Below are 22,499 nucleotides of genomic sequence, written 5' to 3'. Positions count from 1 at the left end.
GAATGTGAACGAATTTGTGATTTCTCGAACAGGACATCAGTTATTTCAGGTTTTAAGAAGATTTATTTATTTTATTATCATTTATTTTAAATGCAATGTCACCGAACAGGAATTCTTTGACACTAAAAATCTCCAAAATTTCTCCAAAAAACACCAAAAGTTTCCAAAATCCATGACCTGATATTAACGAACAAGCTTTGAAATAAACTCAAAGAAGTGAGGAAGTGAAAATCTCAGCAACGACTTGACATGACTTTCAGGAACATTGGTGCGTTTTGTTCAGGTTTAAAATTAAAACATAAAAAGCATCTCTCAGTATGTTTAATGTGTTGTAAGTTTAATACAGTTGGATTGTTTGCAAACGAATGGATGTAATGCACAAATAAAAAGATCTCTGTTTATTGGTATTATTTATTTTTTTTTTTTGGACTGCCCTAATCAGTGTTGTCAGCGTTTGATTTAAAGCCCCCGGGGTCGGCACAATAAACCGTTGTCTGTCTGACTCGCTTTATCTCTGTGGTAAGCTTTTATATCGTGTTTCCACATTCACCACCGTCTGCTTCAACCCCCTTAATAAAACAAAAGGCACTCGTTAAAATCCCTCCATTCAAGGACATATTACTGTGAAGTTATTTTGGCAGCCTGTTTCTGTCAGGAATGCAGAAGTTGTGTATAAAGCTGCTTTCCGTTGGTGAACTTCTCACAAACGAAGACCTGAAACACTCGTGACAGAGGAAATGGGTGCGAAGATGTGCTTTTGGATGTTGTTGCTTCTGCCACTAACGGTGGTCACAGGGCCACTGGCAGAGACGCGGACAGAGACGGAGCGTAACCAACACGCGGACTTCATCAGAGTCCAGTCGCTGTCAGGTCAGTCACCTCCAAAGTCATGTTTTCTTTAGATAAGTAAAGAAAAAAATCTAACATAGCCCAAAATAAATAAATAACCCTGTCTGATATTCAGACTTGAGGTATATTATGCAGTATTTCTAGCAATCACACCAAACCACCATTTGGCAAACGCTCTTATCCATTTAATCTCCTTTTATGCAAGTGAGTAATTGAGGGTGTAAGGACCCTTATTCAGGGTCCCAGCAGCGGCAGGTTGCTAAACCTTCTGATCAGTAGTCCAACACCTTAACCACTAAGCTACCACATCCTCTACTGTGCACCTGTTCACAGGACAAAACAGAAGTAAAATGGAACGCCACGTGCGCTCCGGAGGACCAGACGCTTCTCCTCCGAGGCGTCTTTTGGAGGACGTTCCGTGTGTCGTCGAAGGTGTCCATCATCACCCTGAAGCTATGCACGAGATCCTCCTCGCTTTGCAAAACGTCTGGAGTAAGGACGGTGAGCCGAAGAAGCGGGAATTCAGTCGGTTTGGATTGTGTTCACATGACGATGGTGTGAGATATTCCCAGTTTTCATCACTGATGAAGGAGAATAACGGCCCAGAATATACGCACAGCGAAAAAGGTACCAGAGATCTAACTCTGTGCTTCTGGAATGTACTGTACAGATCAGGTCAAAGACATAAATAAGATGATTTCTCTCTGTCTCTCTCTCTGTTTATTCTATTTTTTAAAGAACATTTGGATGCTGAAAAAGACGGGACTTTCACAATGACCCTACACTTTGCCAAGCCTGCGAAGTGTTCTGAACAAACCACAACGGCTTCCATCATGCTCCTGTTTTTCATTGACTTCTGCAATACAGAGGAGATGAAGATCCAGTTCAGCAGTCAAGGCCTTCAGCCTAACAACCAGGTCATCATCATCATCATCATGCCTTAACGTGAACTCAATTAACATCGAAAACAAGGTTTTTGTGATGTTTTGTGTTGTAGGTTGCGTCTCTTTTATTTATTTTTCTCTTGTGTTGTGCCAGACAGCATGTGTCTCTCAGGCAACACGCTTCCTGGTTCTTACAGGAATTTGGAGCAATAGCTTTGGTCATGAGAATTTAAAACTGAGGATGGACGTTCAGCATGATGGTGGTGATGTCAGATTTCTCTACATTTTCTGCACATAATTATTGTGACTAGCTCTATTCATTATGATCAATGTATGTAATTGTTTGTTTTTAGGGAAGAAATTAGGTTTGTCTAAATTTCAGGCCATCACATCCTGGAGGAAGAGCAGGTCAGAGAGTCCGGTGATTCTTCTGTTTCCCAAGACATCTGTCAGTGAAAATGTACCTCAGTCAAATGGGTATGTTTATAAGCTACCCCACGTCACGTGTCACAGCTAGGAAGTAGATATTTTGCATCTCTTTCTTTCAGGCATTTCCGTCAACTGACCCTGACGCTGACCTCTGACCTCTTCCAGAACATTTCTCTTCTTGTGTGAACTACAGAAGTTCTTAAACGAAGTGTCACCTCAAGGAAATCCTCTCCTACAGGACGAGGTCAGGACCATCAGCCCCAGTGTTCTTCGCTCTCTCCCTCCTTTAACTCTTGGCGTGTTCTCAAGCGAGTCTCTTCTTCGTGAGCTGGTCAATTCTTCAGGACCGACTGTGTTCTTCTTCCCCCAAAGCGCCAGACTGAGGACACACCGAGTGGAGCTGGCCCTGAAGCCGTCGTTGCTCTCGGTGCTAAAATTAAAACTCGACGAGACTTTAGCCCAAGCACGGATGGAGGAATTCGGACGTGGCGCGATGGATAAGCTCGAGGTTCTCAGCGTTCTTAGTACGCTTTCTGTTGATGGAGAAGATCTAGAAACAGGTGATTAGTTTCCTCTTAGTACAGTATTTGTTGGTTTTAAAAAAAAAAACGTCTGTGGACAGTCGTTAAGACCAAACTTTCTCATCTCCACAGGTTTGGAGGAGCAACGTGAGGTCCAGTACAGAGCACTCTTACTGCTGAAGGCTTTACAGGCTGTGCTGGGTGCTTGGGCAGTGGAAAGGGCACAGAGGGCAGCGCGAGACAGCCAGGACGGCCCTACAAGGGTCACTCAGTGTCACCTTGAGAGTTTCACTGTGTCTCTGGAGAAATACCTGCTGGAGCCTGCCACGGCCAACATTAACAACTGCGAAGGAGCATGCGGCTTCCCTCTGAATAACGGGAACAACCACGCCATCCTGCTGAACAGTCACCTCCAGAGTGGACAACCTCTGAAGCGCGGGATCTGCTGTGTGCCCGTGGCGTACGACGACCTGTGTGTGATTGAGCTGAACAGCGACTCCACCACCATTTCTTACAAGACTGACATGATAGCCAAGGAGTGTGGATGTCGTTGATAACAGCCCACACACGCGCACACACACACACACACACACGTAGATCACGTTACAGAGCGTTCTCACACGTTACCTTTCAGTTCATTTGTTTTTCACACATTAACCCTCTCCATAGAAACACAACGTAGTACAGTATGATCCTTATTTTTGAAGAAATAAAAACTTTAAACCCAGTTTCCAGTTGCCAAATATTTAGACAGTGACCTCGACCTATATATCACCACACGTGTATGTTATTATTTATTCATTTACTCTCTTGTTGTTTGCTTCATCGATATTAATATTAAAAAAGGATTTAAAAAAGGACGACGATCATGTGGAAGTCAACAAACCAGATAATGATTCAAGAACTATCCAAGGCTACAATTTTAACCATTTATAAACGTCACAGGTTTTTCTTCTAAGTAATTATTTGATTTCTGTTCAAATTTACTCACATCCCTGCTTGTGCATGCAACTTTTGAGTCAAATGTATTTAATAAACAGCAACAAGTTTTCTAAATGCCTCCTTTCTTACCTATTTAAACCTTTCGTATATATGGAAAGATCAGCAATAAAGAAATATATCACCATATGTTAACTTTATTCATAATGTAATAAGTACTGATATCATATTTCACGGTGTAAACGCTGGTTCCCTCAGGTATTTATTTCCGTTATGTCTCTTTTTCACTCGTTTTATTTATTTAATTCTTTTCTTTTAGGAGTTTCCCAGGTATCTCTCTCTTCTTGGGCCTTTCTCCTGGTTGCATAGCAGCTCGATTTTTGTTTAAAAAATCATCATCCTTATTCCAAAATGCTAGAGTCTCCCACCAAGATGTTTCATACTGAAAAGAAAATATAGAAGATTTCTTACTTAGACTCTTAGACTGAATTTAGAAAAAAAAGTTTATTTTAAGCTTAGATTTTTAACGTACCACATCCGGGATACTTCCGTCATCTACCACTTCAAACAAAGGCTCCAATTTCTCTAAACACACATGTAATTCATTTTTTATTTTTTTTTTTTAAAAAAAGACATTATGAAATCTTGCATTTAAAGATGACATCTCCAGGTTTTTCTGCATACATCGCTCACCTTCGACCATTTCGGCCCCAGAGCTGAGCACCAAGATGGCCAATGCCACTAATATGCAGCGATTTAGGCTGATTCCTTTCCATGGATTTTCCACATCTCTCAAAGACCTCACAGGTAGAATCCGTCTGTATTTCTCTATAAAATGAACAAACTTTATATTCAATACCTTCGCTGCCTGCTTTATTAGACACGACTGTAATGTCGCACGTTCGTGCACTTTTTCGACGTTAAATTTCATTTGTTGACTAAATTTAAACGCCGGCTGTTGAGGATTTCAGAAACTGCTGATCTTCTGGATTTTCCCACACATCAGTAGTGTGTAGAGTTTACAAAGAATGGTCAATGGATAACAACCTGTCAATTCAGGGCAAAAATGTGTTTTGGCTGAAAAAATATCAAGAAACTTTTATCCAGTTTCTAGCTGAAAACTGGCTGAAAACTCAGGTTCCTGTTCTCAGCAAAAAGGTGAGGAACCTGATGTAGTCTTCTGCTGTTGGAGTGAGATGTTCCTGCCTGTAGAAGTGAGTTTTTTAGTTATTCCTTCCCAGGAGATCAGACGTTTCTGAAACACTCAAACCAACCTGTCTGGTAGCAACCACAATCACATCACAAGCCCCAGAGATCACCCATATGGTAGGATATCACATTGTACCGCTTCCATGGTTATATAACATGTCTATTAATGTAGCCAGTGGGTGAGAGTGTGAATAACATCATATGCCACACAGAACGACTATATTCCTAAAGAATAATCTAGTCCTCGGCTTAGAATTATTAAGAGTTTTGTTGTTCTGTTGTGATTTAAGTTGGAAGACAAATCCATTGGAGCTGTTTGTAGTGTTAATAAAAATCAGCTACTAATATTCAATATTATGTCCAATACAGTTTTGATTTGAAATGTTTTAAGTCAATCCAGTGCTTGCAGAAGCAGGCTGTATGACACCCACAGAGCTTTCAACGTGACTTAAAAATAGAATTGTATAGAATTGTATAGAGAATAGAAGCAAATAAATATGAGTCTGTGTATAAACTATTCAGACATGATAATCAATCTCTAAGATACAAGAATGACTCGTTTACGTACCTGGCATGATTATGGAAAAAAGAGAATACTGCAAACTCGGACTGCCACAAGCTCCTGCTTTAGAAATGAGTTATTGATTGACAGGAACAGCTGAATGTAGATAATAAACAAATAATGAAGCCGGTCACAGTGAAACACAGCTCAAGAGAAATAGTTTCTATTGAGATTTAAATTCACAACGTTTGCTGTATTGTTTTTATTTTATTTTATTCTCACATTGAAATGACACCATACATTATGATCCTTATTTTCTAATAAATAAAAGATTTAAACCCAGTTATCAAATATATTTTTATACAGTGCCTTGCAAAAGTATTCATACCCACTGAACTTTTCCACATTTTGAGACGTTACAATCACAAAGAAAAATGTATTTTATTGGGATTTTATGAAATAGACAGAAAGAAAGTGGCACATAATTGTGAAGTGGAATGAAAATTATAAATGGTGTCCAATTTTTTTTTTTTTTACAAATAAATATGTGTGGTGTGCATTTGTATTCAGCCCCTTTACTCTGATACCCCTAACTAAAATCCAGTGAAACTAACTGCCTTCAGAAGTCACCTAATTAGTAAATAGTGTGCACCTGTGTGTAATTTAATCTCAGTATAAATACAGGTGTTCTGTGAAGCCCTCAGAAGTGTGTTAGAGAACATTAGTGAACGAACAGCATCATGAAGAACAAAGAACACACCAGACATGTCAGGGGTAAAGTTGTGGAGAAGTTTAAAGCAGGGTTAGGTTATAAATTAATATCCCAAGCCTTGGACATCTCACGGAGCACTGTACGATCCATCATCCGGAAATGGAAAGAGTATGGAACAACTGCAAGCCTACCAAGACATGGCTGTCCACCTAAACTGACAGGCCGTGCAAGGAGAGCATTAATCAGAGAAGCAGCCAAGAGGCCCATGGTAACTCTGGAGGAGCTGCAGAGATCCTCAGCTCAGGTTGGAGAATCTGTCCACAGGACAACTATTAATCGTGCACTCCACAAATCTGATCTTTATGGAAGAGTGGCAAGAAGAAAGCCATTGTTGAAAGAAAACCATAAGAAATCCTATTTGCAGTTTGCAAACATCATGTGGAAGAAGGTGCTCTGGTCATTCATTCATTCATCTTCTACCGCTTATCCGAACTTCCTCGGGTCACGGGGAGCCTGTGCCTATCTCAGGCGTCATCGGGCATCAAGACAGGATACACCCTGGACGGAGTGCCAACCCATCGCAGGGCACACACACACTCATTCACTCACGCAATCACACACTAGGGACAATTTTCCAGAGATGCCAATCAACCTACCATGCATGTCTTTGGACCGGGGGATGAAACCGGAGTACCCGGAGGAAACCCCCGAGGCACGGGGAGAACATGCAAACTCCACACACACAAGGCGGAGGCGGGAATCGAACCCCGACCCTGGAGGTGTGAGGCGAACGTGCTAACCACTAAGCCACCGTGCCCCCGTGCTCTGGTCAGATGAGACCAAAATTGAACTTTTTGGCCAAAATTCAAAACGTTATGTGTGGCGGAAACCTAACACTGCACATCACCCTGAAGCCACCATGAACCCCACCGTGAAACAGGGTGGTGGCAGCATCATGTTGTGGGGATGCTTTTCTTCAGCAGGGACAGGGAAGCTGGTCAGAGTTGATGGGAAGATGAATGGAGCCAAATACTGGGCAATCTTAGATGAAAACCTGTTAGAGTCCGCAAAAGACTTGAGACTGGGGCAGAGGTTCACCTTCCAGCAAAACAATGACCCTAAACATACAGCCAGAGCTACAATGGAGTGGTTTAGATCAAAGCATATTCATGTGTTCGAATGGCCCACTCAAAGTCCAGACCTAAATCCAATTGAGAATCTGTGGCGAGACTTGAAAATCGCTGTTCAGACACTCGGCATCCAATCTGACTGAGCTTGAGTTATTTTGCAAAGAAGAATGAACAAAAATTTCACTCACTAGATGTGCAAAGCTGGTAGAGACATACCCCAAAAGACTTGCAGCTGTAATTGCAGCGAAAGGTGGTTCTACAAAGTATTGATTTCCATAATGCATATGTATATAGATTTATATAGATAATAATATATAGATAGATAATATATAGATTATTTATATTTATTTATTCATTGTTGTTTGCCTTATCAGTATTAATATTCATCCTTGACTAATTTGTGTCCGTTATAAATATTGTCTGTGTTATTTAAACAAGAAAAATCAAAGCTCGGCTCTCAGTCAGTGTTCTCTGTGAATAAAGCCCTGTCTACCTGCAGGATTTTACTCTTAGGTGAAGAATATATTCAGGTCTTTAAGTATAAAATGAGCTGCTGTGCAGATCAAGGCAGATTTTCTACATAATGCTATCATTTTTCGGTGTAAATGTGAAGAATGAGATTGCCCATCCTCAACAAAATAAATAAATTGTATTAAAATAAATAAAAAATAAACCCCCATAGTTTACACTATAAGTTTATATACATCATATAAAATGTTTGTTTTTATGTGTTTCATATTTATGGATGCTTGTTTACTCAGGGTTTAAAAAAAAGTCCAAATCACTGTTATTTTTGGTCATATTAAGTATTAAATATTAATATCAATAAATATTATCAACAAAATCAATTTGTTCCATAATTTTCCATTAACCTGCTTCCACTTAATCTCCAACCCAAAAGTGGTTTATATTCCATATTTATATAGAAATGGTCCGAGAAAGACATAGAGTGCAAATAATATTTTTTTAATAAAAAAAATGTTTTTTTAAAAATGCAAGACTGAAAAATTAAGCTTGCATGATGATATCCTGCAAAAACTGTGACGTCACAGCGGAACGATCTGAACTGCAAAACGAAGTCTAAATTTCAAAAAAATAAATAAATGAAAATAACTCACAACTAACTGCAAGGCAAGATGTTACAGTTGAATTATACATATATAAAGAAATATATATAAGAAAGAATATATAAAAAAATTTAAATCATATATAAAACATATATGAATATATATATATATATATATATATATATATATATATATATATATATATATATATATATATATATATGAAAGTATAAGAAAGATATTACATTTGATATATAAAGAATATATAAACAAACTGAAAATATATATAAAAAAATATATATAAAAAGTATATATAAGAATATATATATATATATATATATATATATATATATATATATATATAGATATAGATATAGATATAGATATAGATATATATAGATATAGATATATATGAAAGATCTTACATTTGTTAGATAATTTTGTCATATTATTGTGAGATAATCCCATGTTTGATATGTTTGTTTGTTTAGGAATGAGCTTCTATTATTATTATTATTATTATTATTATTATTATTATTATTATTATTATTATAGTACCACAGAGTATAAGGACAAATAAAGCTGTGATCATGTTTGTGAGTGTTTTTGTGTTTGGTTGTTAGAGCTGTGCATTTATACGTGTTGTGATTAGTGTGTACGTGTGTGTTGAGTGTATGATTGTCAGGGCTTTAGGGAAACGCCTCAGGAGGAATAAACACCGCTGTAATAAACACCGCCTGCTCACAACACAACAAGTCGCGACATAAACAAGCGCCCTGCTGCCGACGCTGTCCGGATGGTTAAATCCAACCTCCAGACGATCCTAAATAGCCATTGTTTTGCCAGAGAAAAGGAGAGAAATATACACAAGATGCCAGTAGTCGAAGTATCCCACAATAAACCTGAGATCAAAAGGTACGTGTCATTTATCTTCTTAATTTAGCTAATGCTAAGCTAATGCTAAGCTAACACGAGCTAGCAGTGCGGCCTGGCTGGCGATAAAGCAATCCTTCACGCACTTTGGTCAACAAGGAAACAGACACGATTGAACGTCCGTATTAAAAAAAAACTAATTAAATATTTTCGAGTTGACTGGATTTCTTTAAACCGTGTATTTATTCCTTTAGACGCCGTCTTTAAAGCTAACTTTAAAGCTAACTAGCGTTATCGAGTTGATGGCTAATCAAGCTAAGAGATTAGCCTCGGTTTTCCTACATAGGCTGCCAGTACATAGCATTTATTTATTTTGTTCATATGTAAACATATCAGTGTTGTAAAGATAATTAGTAAGAATATTATTAACCCGACATTAGTTTGTGGACACGGGGTTTTTTTGTGGTTGTTTAAATGTTTGTTTACTCGGACATGACGCTGCTTTGTGATTAGCTCGATTTCATCCAGCTAACAGGTTTGAGATCTCAACTCGTCCTGATAAAACGCGTTTTCCGTTATAAAGCGTTCAGAGTGAACAATCTGTATCTCTAACCTGACGTCACCGGTTTGTTCCGCACTGTACTAGAGCTGGACGATGTGACCAGAAGAGTCGCATCACGATGTACGATATATAGTGATTAGTCATGCTGCATTTTGAATGGAGTTATGAAGATGTGTTTTTAATGCTATATATCAGCGTTAGGTTCACAGTTAGATCAAATCGAGCGTCGTTTCGGTGTTTAATCGTCATTTTGACTCGTTATAACTGCAAAGACAAATAAACCTCATAAAGAAATGATCTATAGTGGACACACACATGATATAATATCGATATGTATATAAAATATCACACTAGACCTTTCCAGAATTTTCCAGGTATTGTTCTGTCAGGTATTTACCCCCGACCCCCAAACAAAAATCCATTGACTTAATGGTAATTTTATAGGTTTTTTTAATGTGGCAATATATTTCTACACCCACTGGCCATTTTAATAGGAACAGCCTCACACCTACTGATTTGTGAAGGTATTTAATCACCGATCGTTCGTTAGCTTCAGAGCAGTGCATAACATCACACTGCACAGATAAAGGTCAAGAGCTTCGGTTCATCTTAACATCAAACGTCAGAACAACGAGGGGGGAGTAAAGTGATCTCTGTGACTGTGACCCATGTGACAGTCTGTAGAGTTTAGACAAGAGCACAGATCTGAGACTGCATTGGCATAATAACAGTTAAAGATTATTAAAATACCAGGTAATGTTTTCCAGTCCACTCCACTCCAAGAGTCTGTTGCTTTAGATTCTGACCGGATGTTGTTTTGTGCTGTTAAGGCTAGTCTGAGATGCTTTTCTGCTCACCACAGATGTAAATTGTGGTTATTTGAGTTACTCTGGACTTCTTGTCAGCTCAAACCAGTCTGGATATAATGCTCTGAGCTGACAGGAAGTCCAGAGTAACTCAAATAGCCACAATTTACATCCTTGGTGAGCAGTGGATATAATGCTCTGAGCTCGCTCTCTCACCGACAGAGAGTCTTTGCCGGGAGAATTGCTCCTTGTGCGATGTTTTTGTGTAAACTCTATAGACTTTGTGTGGAAAATCTCCAGAGATCATCAGTTTGGGAAATACTCAAACCAACCTGTCCACTGTTTCCCCTCATTCTGCCGTATGATGTCAACATTATTTGTACCTCTTGGACTGTTTGTGGTATATAACGTTTTGAACAGCTTCTTATACAGCTACATGTCCATGTACAGTCATTACTCAGAAGAATATGAGGAATTAACTGCAACAAACGCCTCGAATGATGCAGCTTGACGTCACGTCCTGACTTCTCCTTCTTTGTACAGTAATAATAATAGGTTCATCTACACTGCGTTGTGCAGCTGTTGCTTCATACCGATGTGTCAGCAGCATAACTGTCACACCTACCTCTGCTTTCGGCAAAAAAAAAAAACCCGAGTTATTCCAGTTTTCCAGAATTGCAGATTGGTCACGATGAAAATTAAATGTAACAACTTGTGCAATAAATTATGCTTCTTTTTTTCTTCTTCTTTTTTTTTAAGAGCAGTTCGATATTTGCATATTCAGTGTTGTAGTTTGTCCTTGTTTTTACCTTGTGCAAAAAATAAATGAATGACATGCAAATAAATGTATAATACAAAAAAAAACTTGCACTGTGTGAAAGTGTGCAATGTCCCTGTGCAGTTCCAGCAGGTGCCCTCGGTGTTGCAGTAACCCGTGTCCAGGGCCTCGGTGGTGTTCCTGATGCCCCTCTCCCACCCCTAAAGATCCCAGGTGGGCGAGGGAACGATCAGAGGGATCACAATCTTTCAGCTAAGTTATTCTATTCTGTAAGTATCTGTATGCTGATTTCCATCAAAACATATACGATCACGATTTGTGGATTTAGTCTCAGCTCAGTTAATTATTATCTAATGTTAAGTGACTTCAACATGCTCAGAAAACCTGTTCAATGATTAAAGAAATCTAAGGGCTCAGATTTAGGATCTTTCAGGTTGTTATGAATGAACCTGGTAATTAAGATGATGCTTTGTTTTTGTTTTTTTAATCCATAGGACACTCAGTTGCTGGTCCTCGAAGAGCCTCCACCTTTAAACAGCCGTGTGAGATTCTTGCTCTTTGAGCAGCGCAGTTCTGAGCTCAAGCCTGTAGTGTGGAGGGGGTCACTGGTCGGGGTTAGGCTTTTCATCGAGATCCCCCCAGGAGCTCTTCCTGAAGGAAGCAAGGACAGGTGAGAGAACCAGACGCCGCTCTGGTTTCTGTACATCTTCTAATAGGAACAACTACAGGACGCCGCTGGTTTCCTCCACGCTTCATTTATATATATACATACTAATGCCCCTTTTCCACCAAAAAAATCCGGGTGCTGGTTCAGAGCTAGAGCTAGTGCTGGTTCAAAGTTGGCTAAGAACCGGTTTGCCTTTCCATCGGTTAGAGAGCCGTCACAGAGCCGAGTCTGACGTCACTGTATACAGGTCACGTTTCCCAGCAGCGTTAGTGCAGCAGCAGCAGCAAACACAACAACAATAATGGGGGATGTTGCTTTACTGTTAATGCTCATGGCTTTGTGAACCTACATTGGCATCCAAACGCAGCGAATCCAATGTGTACGTGCAGCTCAATGTAATCTGTATAAACGGAGGTTGTAGTCGAGAAAGTACATAACGTTATTTTATCATTAACACAGAAAAAACGGTAGCCTTAACTGCCTACTATCATGTGTGCTGATAATGTATCATATTGCGGTAAAGTAAAAGTGTATTAAACATTAGTATACTTAAGGTACATTATCTAATGCACTAACAGTAGCCCCGCCCACAGCCCCTGATGCTAGCAGTTCTTAAGTCTAGACCAGCAACGTTTTGGTGCTACTTAAGAACCACTTTTCCTGGTTCAGAGCCGGTGCTTTAGCTGTCGAAAAAGAAAGAACTGGTTCTAAATTAGGCTCTCGTTAGAAGACACTGAGGAACTGATTTCATATCAGTAGAAGAGAGCGTTTAGCATTAACACATCATCTGATTTATACAGTGACTGTAACTGATAGGACTGAGATGCTCATTGGGATGTGAAGTAAACCTGAAGAGCTGCAGCTCCTCACCAAAAACCAAGCGCACACCAGCTTCTATCAATCAAACACTTAGATTTACTATAAACAAACTAACAAGACATTGTCAAGTTAACGTAACAAAAGTAATTTAAGGACACGTTCAAACCCACAGAGATCAATCATGAACTCGCAGATCTGATCCTGTTTGTCGATGCTATAAAGTTTTAACGTGAACCCGTGTTATTATTGTCTCTACAGTTTTGCACTCTTGCTGGAGTTTGCAGAGGAGAAGCTTCAGGTTGATTACGTTTTCGTTTGCTTCCAGAAAAATCGTGACGACAGAGGTACGTCTTCTGTCTTCACTCAGCTCTGTGCCTGTCTTTTTTTTTTTTTATATTCATCACTAAACTTTACAGTTTCTGTGTTTCCAGCATCGCTGCTGCGGACGTTCAGTTTCCTGGGCTTTGAGATTGTGAGACCGGGTCATTCTCTTGTCCCATCGCGCCCCGATGCTTTCTTCATGGCTTACAGCATCGAAAGAGAATTGGACAATGATGAATCATAGTCAATAAAACCATCACTACAGTGCTTTGTGCTGATTCAATCAAATTGATCACCTGTAAAAGAATCTTAAACCTTTTCCTGCACCATGCTTTGATGTATCCTGTGAATCCGTCAGTAGTCTTTATGGAAGTGGTGTGCTGTATGGCGGTTAGTGACGTCTCCACTTCCCACTAAATCGTTAGGCGATCACATTCCCACACACCGCTCTTTAGAGCCCAATATTTATGGCTATGTTCGATTCCCTTGCAACAAAAATGTATGTTAAGCACATTTGTTTCCTTCCAGATTTTTACACTTGTATTGTTTTTTTTTTTTCCTCTTCATGTGTGCATGATTCTGAAAGTTTGTTTTATGTTCAGTTGAACTAATCTGCATGCTGCAAGAGAGTGCGGAATAAATTTGCTCACCCTGTTGCCCTGGTTTCATTTTACTTCATGACTTGTTTTTCCTCTTGTTCTGATACCAGGTCCAGTGTCCTAAATAAATACATGGTTTTTAAGTATAATCTTTTCCCTCAGAGTAATCAGAACTCTGATTAAGTTGCTTAATCAGCTTCACTGATATGACGTGAAGTGGAATAAACATTTCGGTTTATATTTATCAAGCACACACACACACTGTGCTCTAAAACCAAACACAAATGCTTCTCCTGTATGCTTTAGTATTCTCTCTAAGTAAACTCTGACACTGACTACAAGTCAAAGCTACAGAATGTTTTCAGACTGTCTGAACTCAACCAGCAGCCAAACACAGGCTCAGTGTAATGATATTAAATAATGAGGCTCTCAGTCTAGCTAACATTAAGTTAAATATTCTATATAACCAGATATCATGCGCATGTCAACTCCACTTACTACTGGATGTTGGATCATGGATTTGTGTTCATTCAGTTACAGATTAGATCACATAGGTATTATTAATGCTCATGTATCATTAACATTAAATATTCTATACATTTCTTCTCCTTCCTCAGCTAAAGAAACTCAATCCTCTTAAAAGTCCTCACTAGACCTAAGACTTTTTGAGCTCTTTTAAAAGGTTACGATGCTTTGTGAAGAACCTCCCACATATCTGAGAATGTTCCTAGAATTTCATCACTGTGTGATACACTATGGTCTTCATGGAGCTGCTTTGTGCATAAGGACATTACGCTGGAACAGGGTTTGGACTCAAGTTTACGATGACAGTGTTTGGCATCCAGAGCAACTTACATTTTACTTTTTTATACAACTGAGCAATTGAGGGTTAGTGAGCTTTGTAGACCTGGGATTCAAACTCTACCTTCTGACTGGTAGAACATTAACCACCACATCTCCAGTTTCAGTGAAGGGAAACTGAAATGCTACAGCACTTCACATAACAGCTTGGGGAAGCAGCTCATACAAGTGTAGATAGTCAAGTCCATGTAACTGTTTAAGAGGAGATGTGGTAGCTCAGTGGTTAAGGTGTCGAGTCAATTGCTCAGTTGTAAGTCACTCTGGATAAGGGTGTTTGCTAAATGCCGTAAATGTAAAGAGCCATTTTTCCATGTTCGCGTAATCATTCACCTCATGTAGTGTCCTAAATTGCAGTGTTTGTACACAAACAAATTAATAGCTTAGACCCACCTTGCTGCCACCAGATCAGCTGACACAGAGTCCTGGACTTCACAAGACTTCGGCAGCAAAGCTTTTAAACTCTTTTATAAAATAGAAGAAACTCTAATTGGGCAACACAAGCAAGTTACTGGAATCACCTTGTCTGTGATAAAGCAGAAGAGCCATGGTTTTATTTTCCTCCATTTGCAGTAATCGAAATAAATGTGTTCTAGCATAATGAACATATCAGTCTCTACTCGATTCAAACTGATTCATGACTGATCACTGGCTTAACCACCAAGTTACTGCAAATTTCACACACAGGACACCAAATCTGGAGGTACAAGTAACACCAAGTCAAGTTCAGCTTTTTAAACTGGTCTAATGCTTATTAGTACTTTGTGAAACAACCCCCTAGATTTACCCCCTTGGTGGATTCTACAACATTGTCTAAATCAAGTAGATTTCAGTGAGGTAACGTTCTGTAGAAACTATATTTCACAAACTTCAATTCTGCAACTCTAACCCCAAAGATCATGCAAAAGACAACGAGCAGCTCTTGCTTATGTAAAGATCAGTTTGTGCAACAAACAGCCACAGCCACTGGTGAAAGAGTAAACAAAGCATTTATTTCAGAAAAAACACAGAAAAACAACAGACCAAGCATCAAGCCTGGAGGCTCTTCACCTGGACAGATCAACACTTATAAATACATGCAACACATTCCACACTGCCATCAAAATGCCTCAGTGGGGAGTTTCCTAAAATATATATTAAAAAAAAATAGATTAGATTCACTCAGCATTTTGCACTATGCATATTAAATGGTTAACATCATAATGTCCAAGTGGACATTGGAGGTTGAATTTAGTACAAAATAAGAACCTAGTTTTTAAACCCAAATTCTAAACAAAGCAATCTGAAAATGAGATTGAGTTGAACCTGAACAGCCTCCAGATCCTGGATCACAACAACACCTTTCTCCACCTCAATGTCACTCTCTGTATCATTGTGGGACCGGTACTCCTCGCTATCCGTCTCAACAGCACTTGGCTACAGGAGCAAAGAAACAAGCAGTAAACAGACAATACCGTATTCATAAAATAAATAAAGATAATTCAGTTTTCAATCCAGACCCTTCTACCATACCCTGAACTGTTGCCCAGGATGTTGAGTAACTGTACATGTTTCACGTTAAATGTCAGCTAATCTACATGCAACAGGATAATCTTCATACTTCCAGATTCAACTCAACGCTCATCTACATACTTCGTAGTCAGGATCAACAGACTGGTCTTCCTCGGTCAGTTCCTGGTTAAGTGCCTCCACCCAAGATTGCTGCTCCAGCTCCTCCTCCTCATCCAGATCATCCTGCTTCCTTTTGCTGCCTTTCCCACAGGGCTTAGTGGGTGAACAGCGCACGTCTAAAAAAGGCATTAAAAAAATAAAGCAGAATAACTATTAGAAATGGAATAATTGGAAGACACATCAACATGAGCATGAAAGCCTACAACACCTGCCAGCTTAATCGACCATGTCAAACGTGCAGTCATTGTTGTTAGCGAACAATGTGTCAGGTTTGATAGCTCGCACACCTGGGGACACAGAGCAGCCGATGCTGGTGCACACCGAGTATCCGAGAGCTCTCTGGAGCGGCCGAGGCAGGATAGCGAGCAGCAAACGTGTGGTTCTTCCTAGACGTTTTCGCCCTAATCGACACTGGCGTGCACTGGGAGAGCTTTTCTCTTCTTCAGGTGGAGCAGAAGGAGCCTTTCCAGGAGAGGAAAAGCCAAAGAACCACCATAAGTTCCGAACACCATGCACCTGATAAAAGTACACAACAGAAACACACAGCAGTTTCTGGACACATCATAGCACAGAATGGAAAACTAAGCTAGCATTCCAACAATTAATGCCATCATCATAATTGGCAATGGTAACAAATTACCACAAGACGGACTGGCCAAAACTGTGAAATTCGACAGAAGACTGATGCAAGCACACCATCTCTCTTCACCACAGCTTTACACTGTGAGAGAACACAGATCAAGACGTTAGTGAATACAGCCATTGACTTGAGTTAACCACACACACACACACACACACACACACACACACACACACACACACACACACACACACACACACACACACACACACACACACACACACACACACACACACACACACACACACACACACACACGCGCGCTTTCCAAACCAAATAAAGACAGCAGATTGAGGACAACCAGCTACTTGCCTTTTGGCCCTCACTGCTGCCAGGTTCAACGGTGTAGCTGCACTGAGAAGTCATAACGCTACACGTGGATAAACTTCCTCTCTACACGCACACGTTTAGTGCCTTACATGTAGTCTCGAGCTGCTAGCGCCTGGCCAATCACAATCAAGCAACCCACGTCTTTAATTAGTCACATGACCAAGACCAATCAAATCTCTTTCTTTTTTTTTCAGCTCAAACGCATCGAAATGAACCAAGTTTTGTTTCCAACCGCGTTTTGTGCTGTTTTTATAAATAAATAAATAAATAAATAAATAAAGTGTCCGAAATTTGCTCTCTCTCTATATATATATATTTCTCTCACACTCTATTTCGCTCGCTCTCTCTCTCCATATTTCTCTCTCTTTATATTTCTCTCTCTCTACATTGATAATCTGTGTAGTACAATTGGTTAATATTACTGCTCTAATACATGTAAAGTGTTTTTCACGTGAAAAATAATGTCCTATTCCTTGGCACATGTCGTGCCACAGGTTCACGTGCACCGGATGGCACACGCACATCCCTGTTCTTCCCCTGAAGGATGGATGTGATTGAGCTGAAAAAAGTAGCTCACACTTATATTTGACAATATTTGAACTAGTGACATAGAATGTGCGTTTCCATCAGATATGTTGGTAAACACTTCAAAACTTTTTTCGTAAGAACAAACATTTGGATAGATAAAATATTCACACATTGAGATCACTTTTGCAATAACAAAAACCACAATACTACTACTAGTAATACTACTACAACTACTACTACTCTTTTTACATTTGCTTAACTGATCTTTAACCGATTTTAGTTCTCCTTGACTTAAGCTACTATGAGTAAGACGGTAAGGTGCAGAATGAGCCCTGGGTTCATCACGACCAGTATGTTCTGCTCCCTGGTTGATAACGACTATGAATTATCGTGTTACATGCAGTCTCCTAAAGAAAGAGAGACAAAGCCAGGAGACTCGGCCTGGAAACTGGTGGAAGACCCAACCATCCATCCATCCATATTCTTCACCCTCCTCATCCTCACTGTTCATCTCATCACCAGCACTTGGGAGAAAAGCCAGAAGGAGCATTTCAGATCAGGATAACCACAGGCAGATATCTGTGAGATGCAGCCCTAGTACCTTCATGGAAAGTGATCAGTGTTCTGACCCCGCCACCAGAGGAGCCCTGTCCCGGTCTTACCTGGCCAAAATCACCACTCCTTATGGCTTCGTGACCCCACAAATAACCAACAAGGAGGTGCTCTTCCTGCAGGGCCTGGGGTAAGAAAAATATACACATAATCTAAGAGTAGAAATGGAAAGCAGTTCATCAAGCAGAACCCTTCCTGTGCAAAGCCATACACATGCACAGTCATCAGGTCTCCTGGGACTAGCATGTGTTCAGGTTCCTTTCCTTCTCCAGTCTTTTCTAGCAGACCAGAACAGAGCTTCTTGGGAAATCTGCACAAACACCTCTCTCCAACCCAAATTTTACCAAGTCCATCTGAACACCTGGCAAAACACAGTATTTTTTAATTTTATTATCACGTATTTCTGTAAATTGTTTTAGTTCTAATGTTGTGTGTACCATGGTTACAGCACAGTCTATAAAGATTATACATTACACTTTCACAAGGTTTAACATTCACAGTAATGATAAAAAGAGAAACGAATGCTAATAACGACTTCTAAATGTATATTTGTGGGGCATGAATAAAAGAAGCTAATAAATGTATAAAGAGATTTGTATTTGTTCTTTTTTTCCTGCTAATGTTAACAAAGCATGTTTATTATTCACTAAATTTGTTCCTGTAATTTGGCCTGGACCTGTACTGGATTTGTATGATGTCAGGATAAAGAAAAGATGCATGCACCTTAAATACCTTTTCTCATGACTGGATGCACCTGTCTATGAAGTTCAAGGTTTAATGAGCCACCAAACAAATTGTGTGTTCCAATTAATCAGTGCTAAGTAGTTACAGGTATTCAAATCAACTAAATGGCAAGGGTGCCCAAATTTATGCTCCTGTCTAATTTCATTTTGATGCATATTGCACATTTTCTGTTAATCCAAGAAACCACATTTCACTACTGAAATATTACTGTGTCCTTCAGTTATTTGATAGATCAAAATGAAATTGCTGATCCAAACACCCAAATATTTATAAATGAAAATCATGGAAATTGTCAGGGGTTCCTAAACTTTTGCATACAACTGTAGGACTAAAAAAAAAAAAATCCCAATAAGACATGAACAGCTCTTCTTAAATATGCGGAAAAATAAACCATTAAATAAACTTTTCTACATCTTTTCATGGTACAGCCTGCTAATGAAATAGCCTTGAGGTTATACATGTGAGTGGGATTCCATTTTGTTTCATTTTATAGAGTACTTTTAAGAATAGACGTCATCAAATAATGATGGATGGGGATTAGGGTCATAGTTTTCAGAACATTTTGTCAGTATCTGAGTCAACTGCTTGATTTTGCACCCTAGTGGTTCATAAGAGGTCAACTTTTTTCCTTTTTTAAACATTCAGCTCAATTCCAGTTCACAAGACCATTGTATTTTGGAACAGATTCTAAAATTATTTGTTGAACTGGACGAGAAGCCCAACAGTTTGTTTGTCTAAGCCTCTGGGATAAAGAAGCTGCTTCAGAAAAGCACTGATTAACGTGTCTGGAACAGTCAGGAACAATAAATTGTGGAGAAAATCCTCTGGAAGTCTCAACAGACACCATAATAAACCTGTTATGAAAACCTTGTTAGTTGAATGAAGGAATTCTACAGTAAACCAGTCACCAGATGCTTTGAGAGACCAGCACTGGCTAAAGGTGAAAGTGGAAGCGTCTTTGAGCCAGAGCTTGGCTGATGTCTGGTGAAAATCCTTGGGTTTAAGCCGAGCAGAAAGTTTATACTATTCGTGGTCTCGTACTGTCCAGAAGTCCACTAAAGCGGAGTTAAAATTTTTTTGTTGTAAACAGACCTGACAATGTCCTTACTGTATGAGGTTTAAATTAATTTTTTCTTTTTTTTTTTTTATCATCCTTCACCAAGAATCACCAACAACAAATTAAACAACCCTTTGAGATACAAGCTGACGTGTACAAACTATACACACAGGCTTTAGGTCGTCAGCATCAGCAAGAGGACCAATTTCAGGTAAACGCATGAACTGCTTGTTGACTGCTGGTTATAAGCTGAGTGTTGAAAGGTAGCTGAAGAGCTCAACTTGGATTTGAGGCATCGGTGTGTGTTACAGGACTCTCAAGGGGAGGTGGCAGCTGCCATGGTGAACACTTTGACAATAGCATTCTCCTGAAACTGATGCCAACACACAAGGTCAAAAACATTCAGCTCCATGAAGACAAACATTTTCACACAATGCATTGCTGTGTGTGCTGAAACCATCTTACTTCAATTAGTTCCCCCAAGTCGAGTGGTACTGCTTCTTCCTTTGGTCGGTCTTTTTGGTGGTTATTTTCCATGACTGCCACTGCCACAAAATGCTAATATTTTAACCAGGCAACTGAAGGAAAACCTGAATCTTGGATAATTCATGGCATCTAATGAGTCAGAAGGAAGAAACAAATTTCTTAGCTTTTGCTTCCACCTAGTGAACTTGTAAGTAATTGGTTAAATAAATAATAAATAACAGCAGTGGTACACCATCAGGATTAGGAACATTAAAATGACCCCAAAATGTAAAAGGTTTGAGAATTTTATTGAAATTCTAAGACAAATTTCAGTCCCAGTCCTGAACATAAAAAAAGCACGCTTTGGGTTTCAGCATTAACATTAAAACTTTTTTCAAAATCCCCACCTTTTTTTGTTGTTGTTAAAACAGCAGCATGTCATCTTCCACTTCCCTATACAACACATCATTTGGCATACTTGAAGCTAATTTTATTGACAGCATAACTAAAGCAAAATAAATATTGAAATTAAGACCAATTGAAGATCGAGGTGAGTTCGAAAATAACGCAAGGTTGTAACAGTGTTATTGATCGCACCAATTAGCTTTTAGCACCAATTATATCCAGGAGAGAGAAAAAGAAAAAGTCCTGGTGGTTTGTAGAGACAAGGTTGTATTAAAAATGTAATTTTGTTTAAAAAGGGTCTACAATTTCTATCAAGATCTACTAATATCTCATCATCTAACCTGGAACTAAACCAACTCGTCACAACATACTGTCGAATCAAATAAACGAACGCCAAATCAATACTGTAATTGAATTGAATCTAATACAAAATGAACAGTTGCTCCTCACAAAGGATGGGGAAAACAATTCAAGGGCATGTTCTGTTCATGTTCTCCAGTCTCAAATGTTTTCAGAGATGCATCTCATCATGTTTTATTAGAGTCAAGATATCCTTCTACAGTAGTAATAAATCTATGGTACAAGTTCTGGTCTTCTTTCCTGAACACATTCACAAAAGCATGCACTAAGACGGACAAGACGAACGTGTCCTCACCACAAAACCCAGGTAAGAGTAACAGCAAGAGTTCTGTGCAAAGTGCAGAATTTTAATATTTAAACAGAAAAAGCTCAATATCAGAAAAGATCATCTGAGAAGGTTGAACAGTTTGAACAGGTTGAACTCTTTCTAAGACAGCCGTCAGGTTTGAAAATCGTTCTTCGGGCATCTTTATAGACGCGATGAGGAGCTCGGACTCCGTTTTGATGCAACTGAAAGGTGAATACTTGAGATGACAAATACTCAGGCTAGCCGTCGTCTGGAAAAACGCTGGCGCTTTAATAATAATAATAATAAAAAAAAGTCAGTAATATAACTGCAGTGTATCGTAAGGGGGGAAAAAATGAAAAATAAAAAGTTCTTGGTACATATTTCTCCAAACTACAGTTGGTCTAGAGCTCTACATTACCGAAGAGAACACAGTACAGCACATATCCAGCTCGTAACCCTGCTTTCGCTCTGGATCTCAACATGTGTGCACAATCTTCATACTTTAAAGGGATACCACCATATTTGAGAGATCTTGTATATAAATTTACCTGATAAACATGACTTGAGATCCAAGTCCATCAAGGCTGGTGTAATGCTTTTGCACATGTTTAATAGTAATAGGTAACTTTTACTTTTTAAGGGCGATCATGTTGATCGGGGCGTCCTGAGACACGCCCTGGCTCTTAACTCCAGATGGAAAATGACCAGTTTTGGTGTAGCGGGTTCAACAGAGTGAGAAATGAAATATCAAGAGCATACAGTCAAAAGCCTTTACACATATAGACAACTGACACACCTGTAGGCAGATCATCAACATCCAATACATGGAAGAGACGGGTATAATATCACACACAGTGTAAAACAGGCTGAACT

General features: G+C 39.3%; 4 protein-coding genes across 5 annotated transcripts in view; 2 read left to right on the top strand and 2 right to left on the bottom strand.

Annotated features, from left to right (window-relative positions):
- Positions 1-453: 453 nt before the first annotated feature.
- amh (anti-Mullerian hormone) lies at positions 454-3,683 on the top strand. Of its 2 annotated transcripts, none has more exons than XM_060877456.1 (7): positions 454-870; positions 1,183-1,476; positions 1,588-1,766; positions 1,888-1,993; positions 2,087-2,210; positions 2,328-2,722; positions 2,816-3,683. In XM_060877456.1, the coding sequence occupies exons 1-7, from the start codon at positions 738-740 to the stop codon at positions 3,235-3,237; spliced, it is 1,653 nt and encodes a 550-aa protein (XP_060733439.1). In that variant the 5' UTR covers positions 454-737; the 3' UTR covers positions 3,238-3,683. The 2 variants fall into 2 exon arrangements, with proteins under 2 accessions (XP_060733439.1, XP_060733430.1); XM_060877447.1 differs by having other exon boundaries at positions 455-870; positions 1,888-1,996.
- A 5,272-nt stretch (positions 3,684-8,955) lies between these two features.
- oaz1a (ornithine decarboxylase antizyme 1a) lies at positions 8,956-13,724 on the top strand. Its single transcript, XM_060877435.1, is given in 6 exon segments — positions 8,956-9,157; positions 11,385-11,442; positions 11,444-11,530; positions 11,756-11,931; positions 13,006-13,091; positions 13,179-13,724. Coding segments are annotated over 6 exon segments (660 nt in total). The 5' UTR covers positions 8,956-9,038; the 3' UTR covers positions 13,313-13,724.
- A 1,771-nt stretch (positions 13,725-15,495) lies between these two features.
- Positions 15,496-17,340, bottom strand: org (oogenesis-related gene). The gene is made up of 6 exons (XM_060864245.1): positions 17,149-17,340; positions 16,837-16,917; positions 16,484-16,712; positions 16,158-16,312; positions 15,831-15,941; positions 15,496-15,649 (listed from the first exon to the last, which is right to left on the bottom strand). Exons 1-6 carry the CDS (start codon positions 17,200-17,202, stop codon positions 15,635-15,637), a joined length of 645 nt encoding a protein of 214 aa, XP_060720228.1. The 5' UTR covers positions 17,203-17,340; the 3' UTR covers positions 15,496-15,634.
- A 3,521-nt stretch (positions 17,341-20,861) lies between these two features.
- ell (elongation factor RNA polymerase II) overlaps positions 20,862-22,499 on the bottom strand; it is a 31,571-nt gene continuing 29,933 nt past the window's right edge. The window contains exon 12 of the mRNA XM_060877422.1: positions 20,862-22,499. This exon is cut by the window's right edge and continues 771 nt beyond it. The gene's annotated coding sequence lies outside the window, so the exon portion shown is untranslated.

Source organism: Tachysurus vachellii, chromosome 1, assembly GCF_030014155.1.
Source record: "Tachysurus vachellii isolate PV-2020 chromosome 1, HZAU_Pvac_v1, whole genome shotgun sequence".
NCBI lineage: Eukaryota > Metazoa > Chordata > Actinopteri > Siluriformes > Bagridae > Tachysurus > Tachysurus vachellii.
The sequence above is the reverse complement of the archived record's forward strand: the minus strand, read 5'-3'. Positions and strand labels throughout refer to the sequence as shown.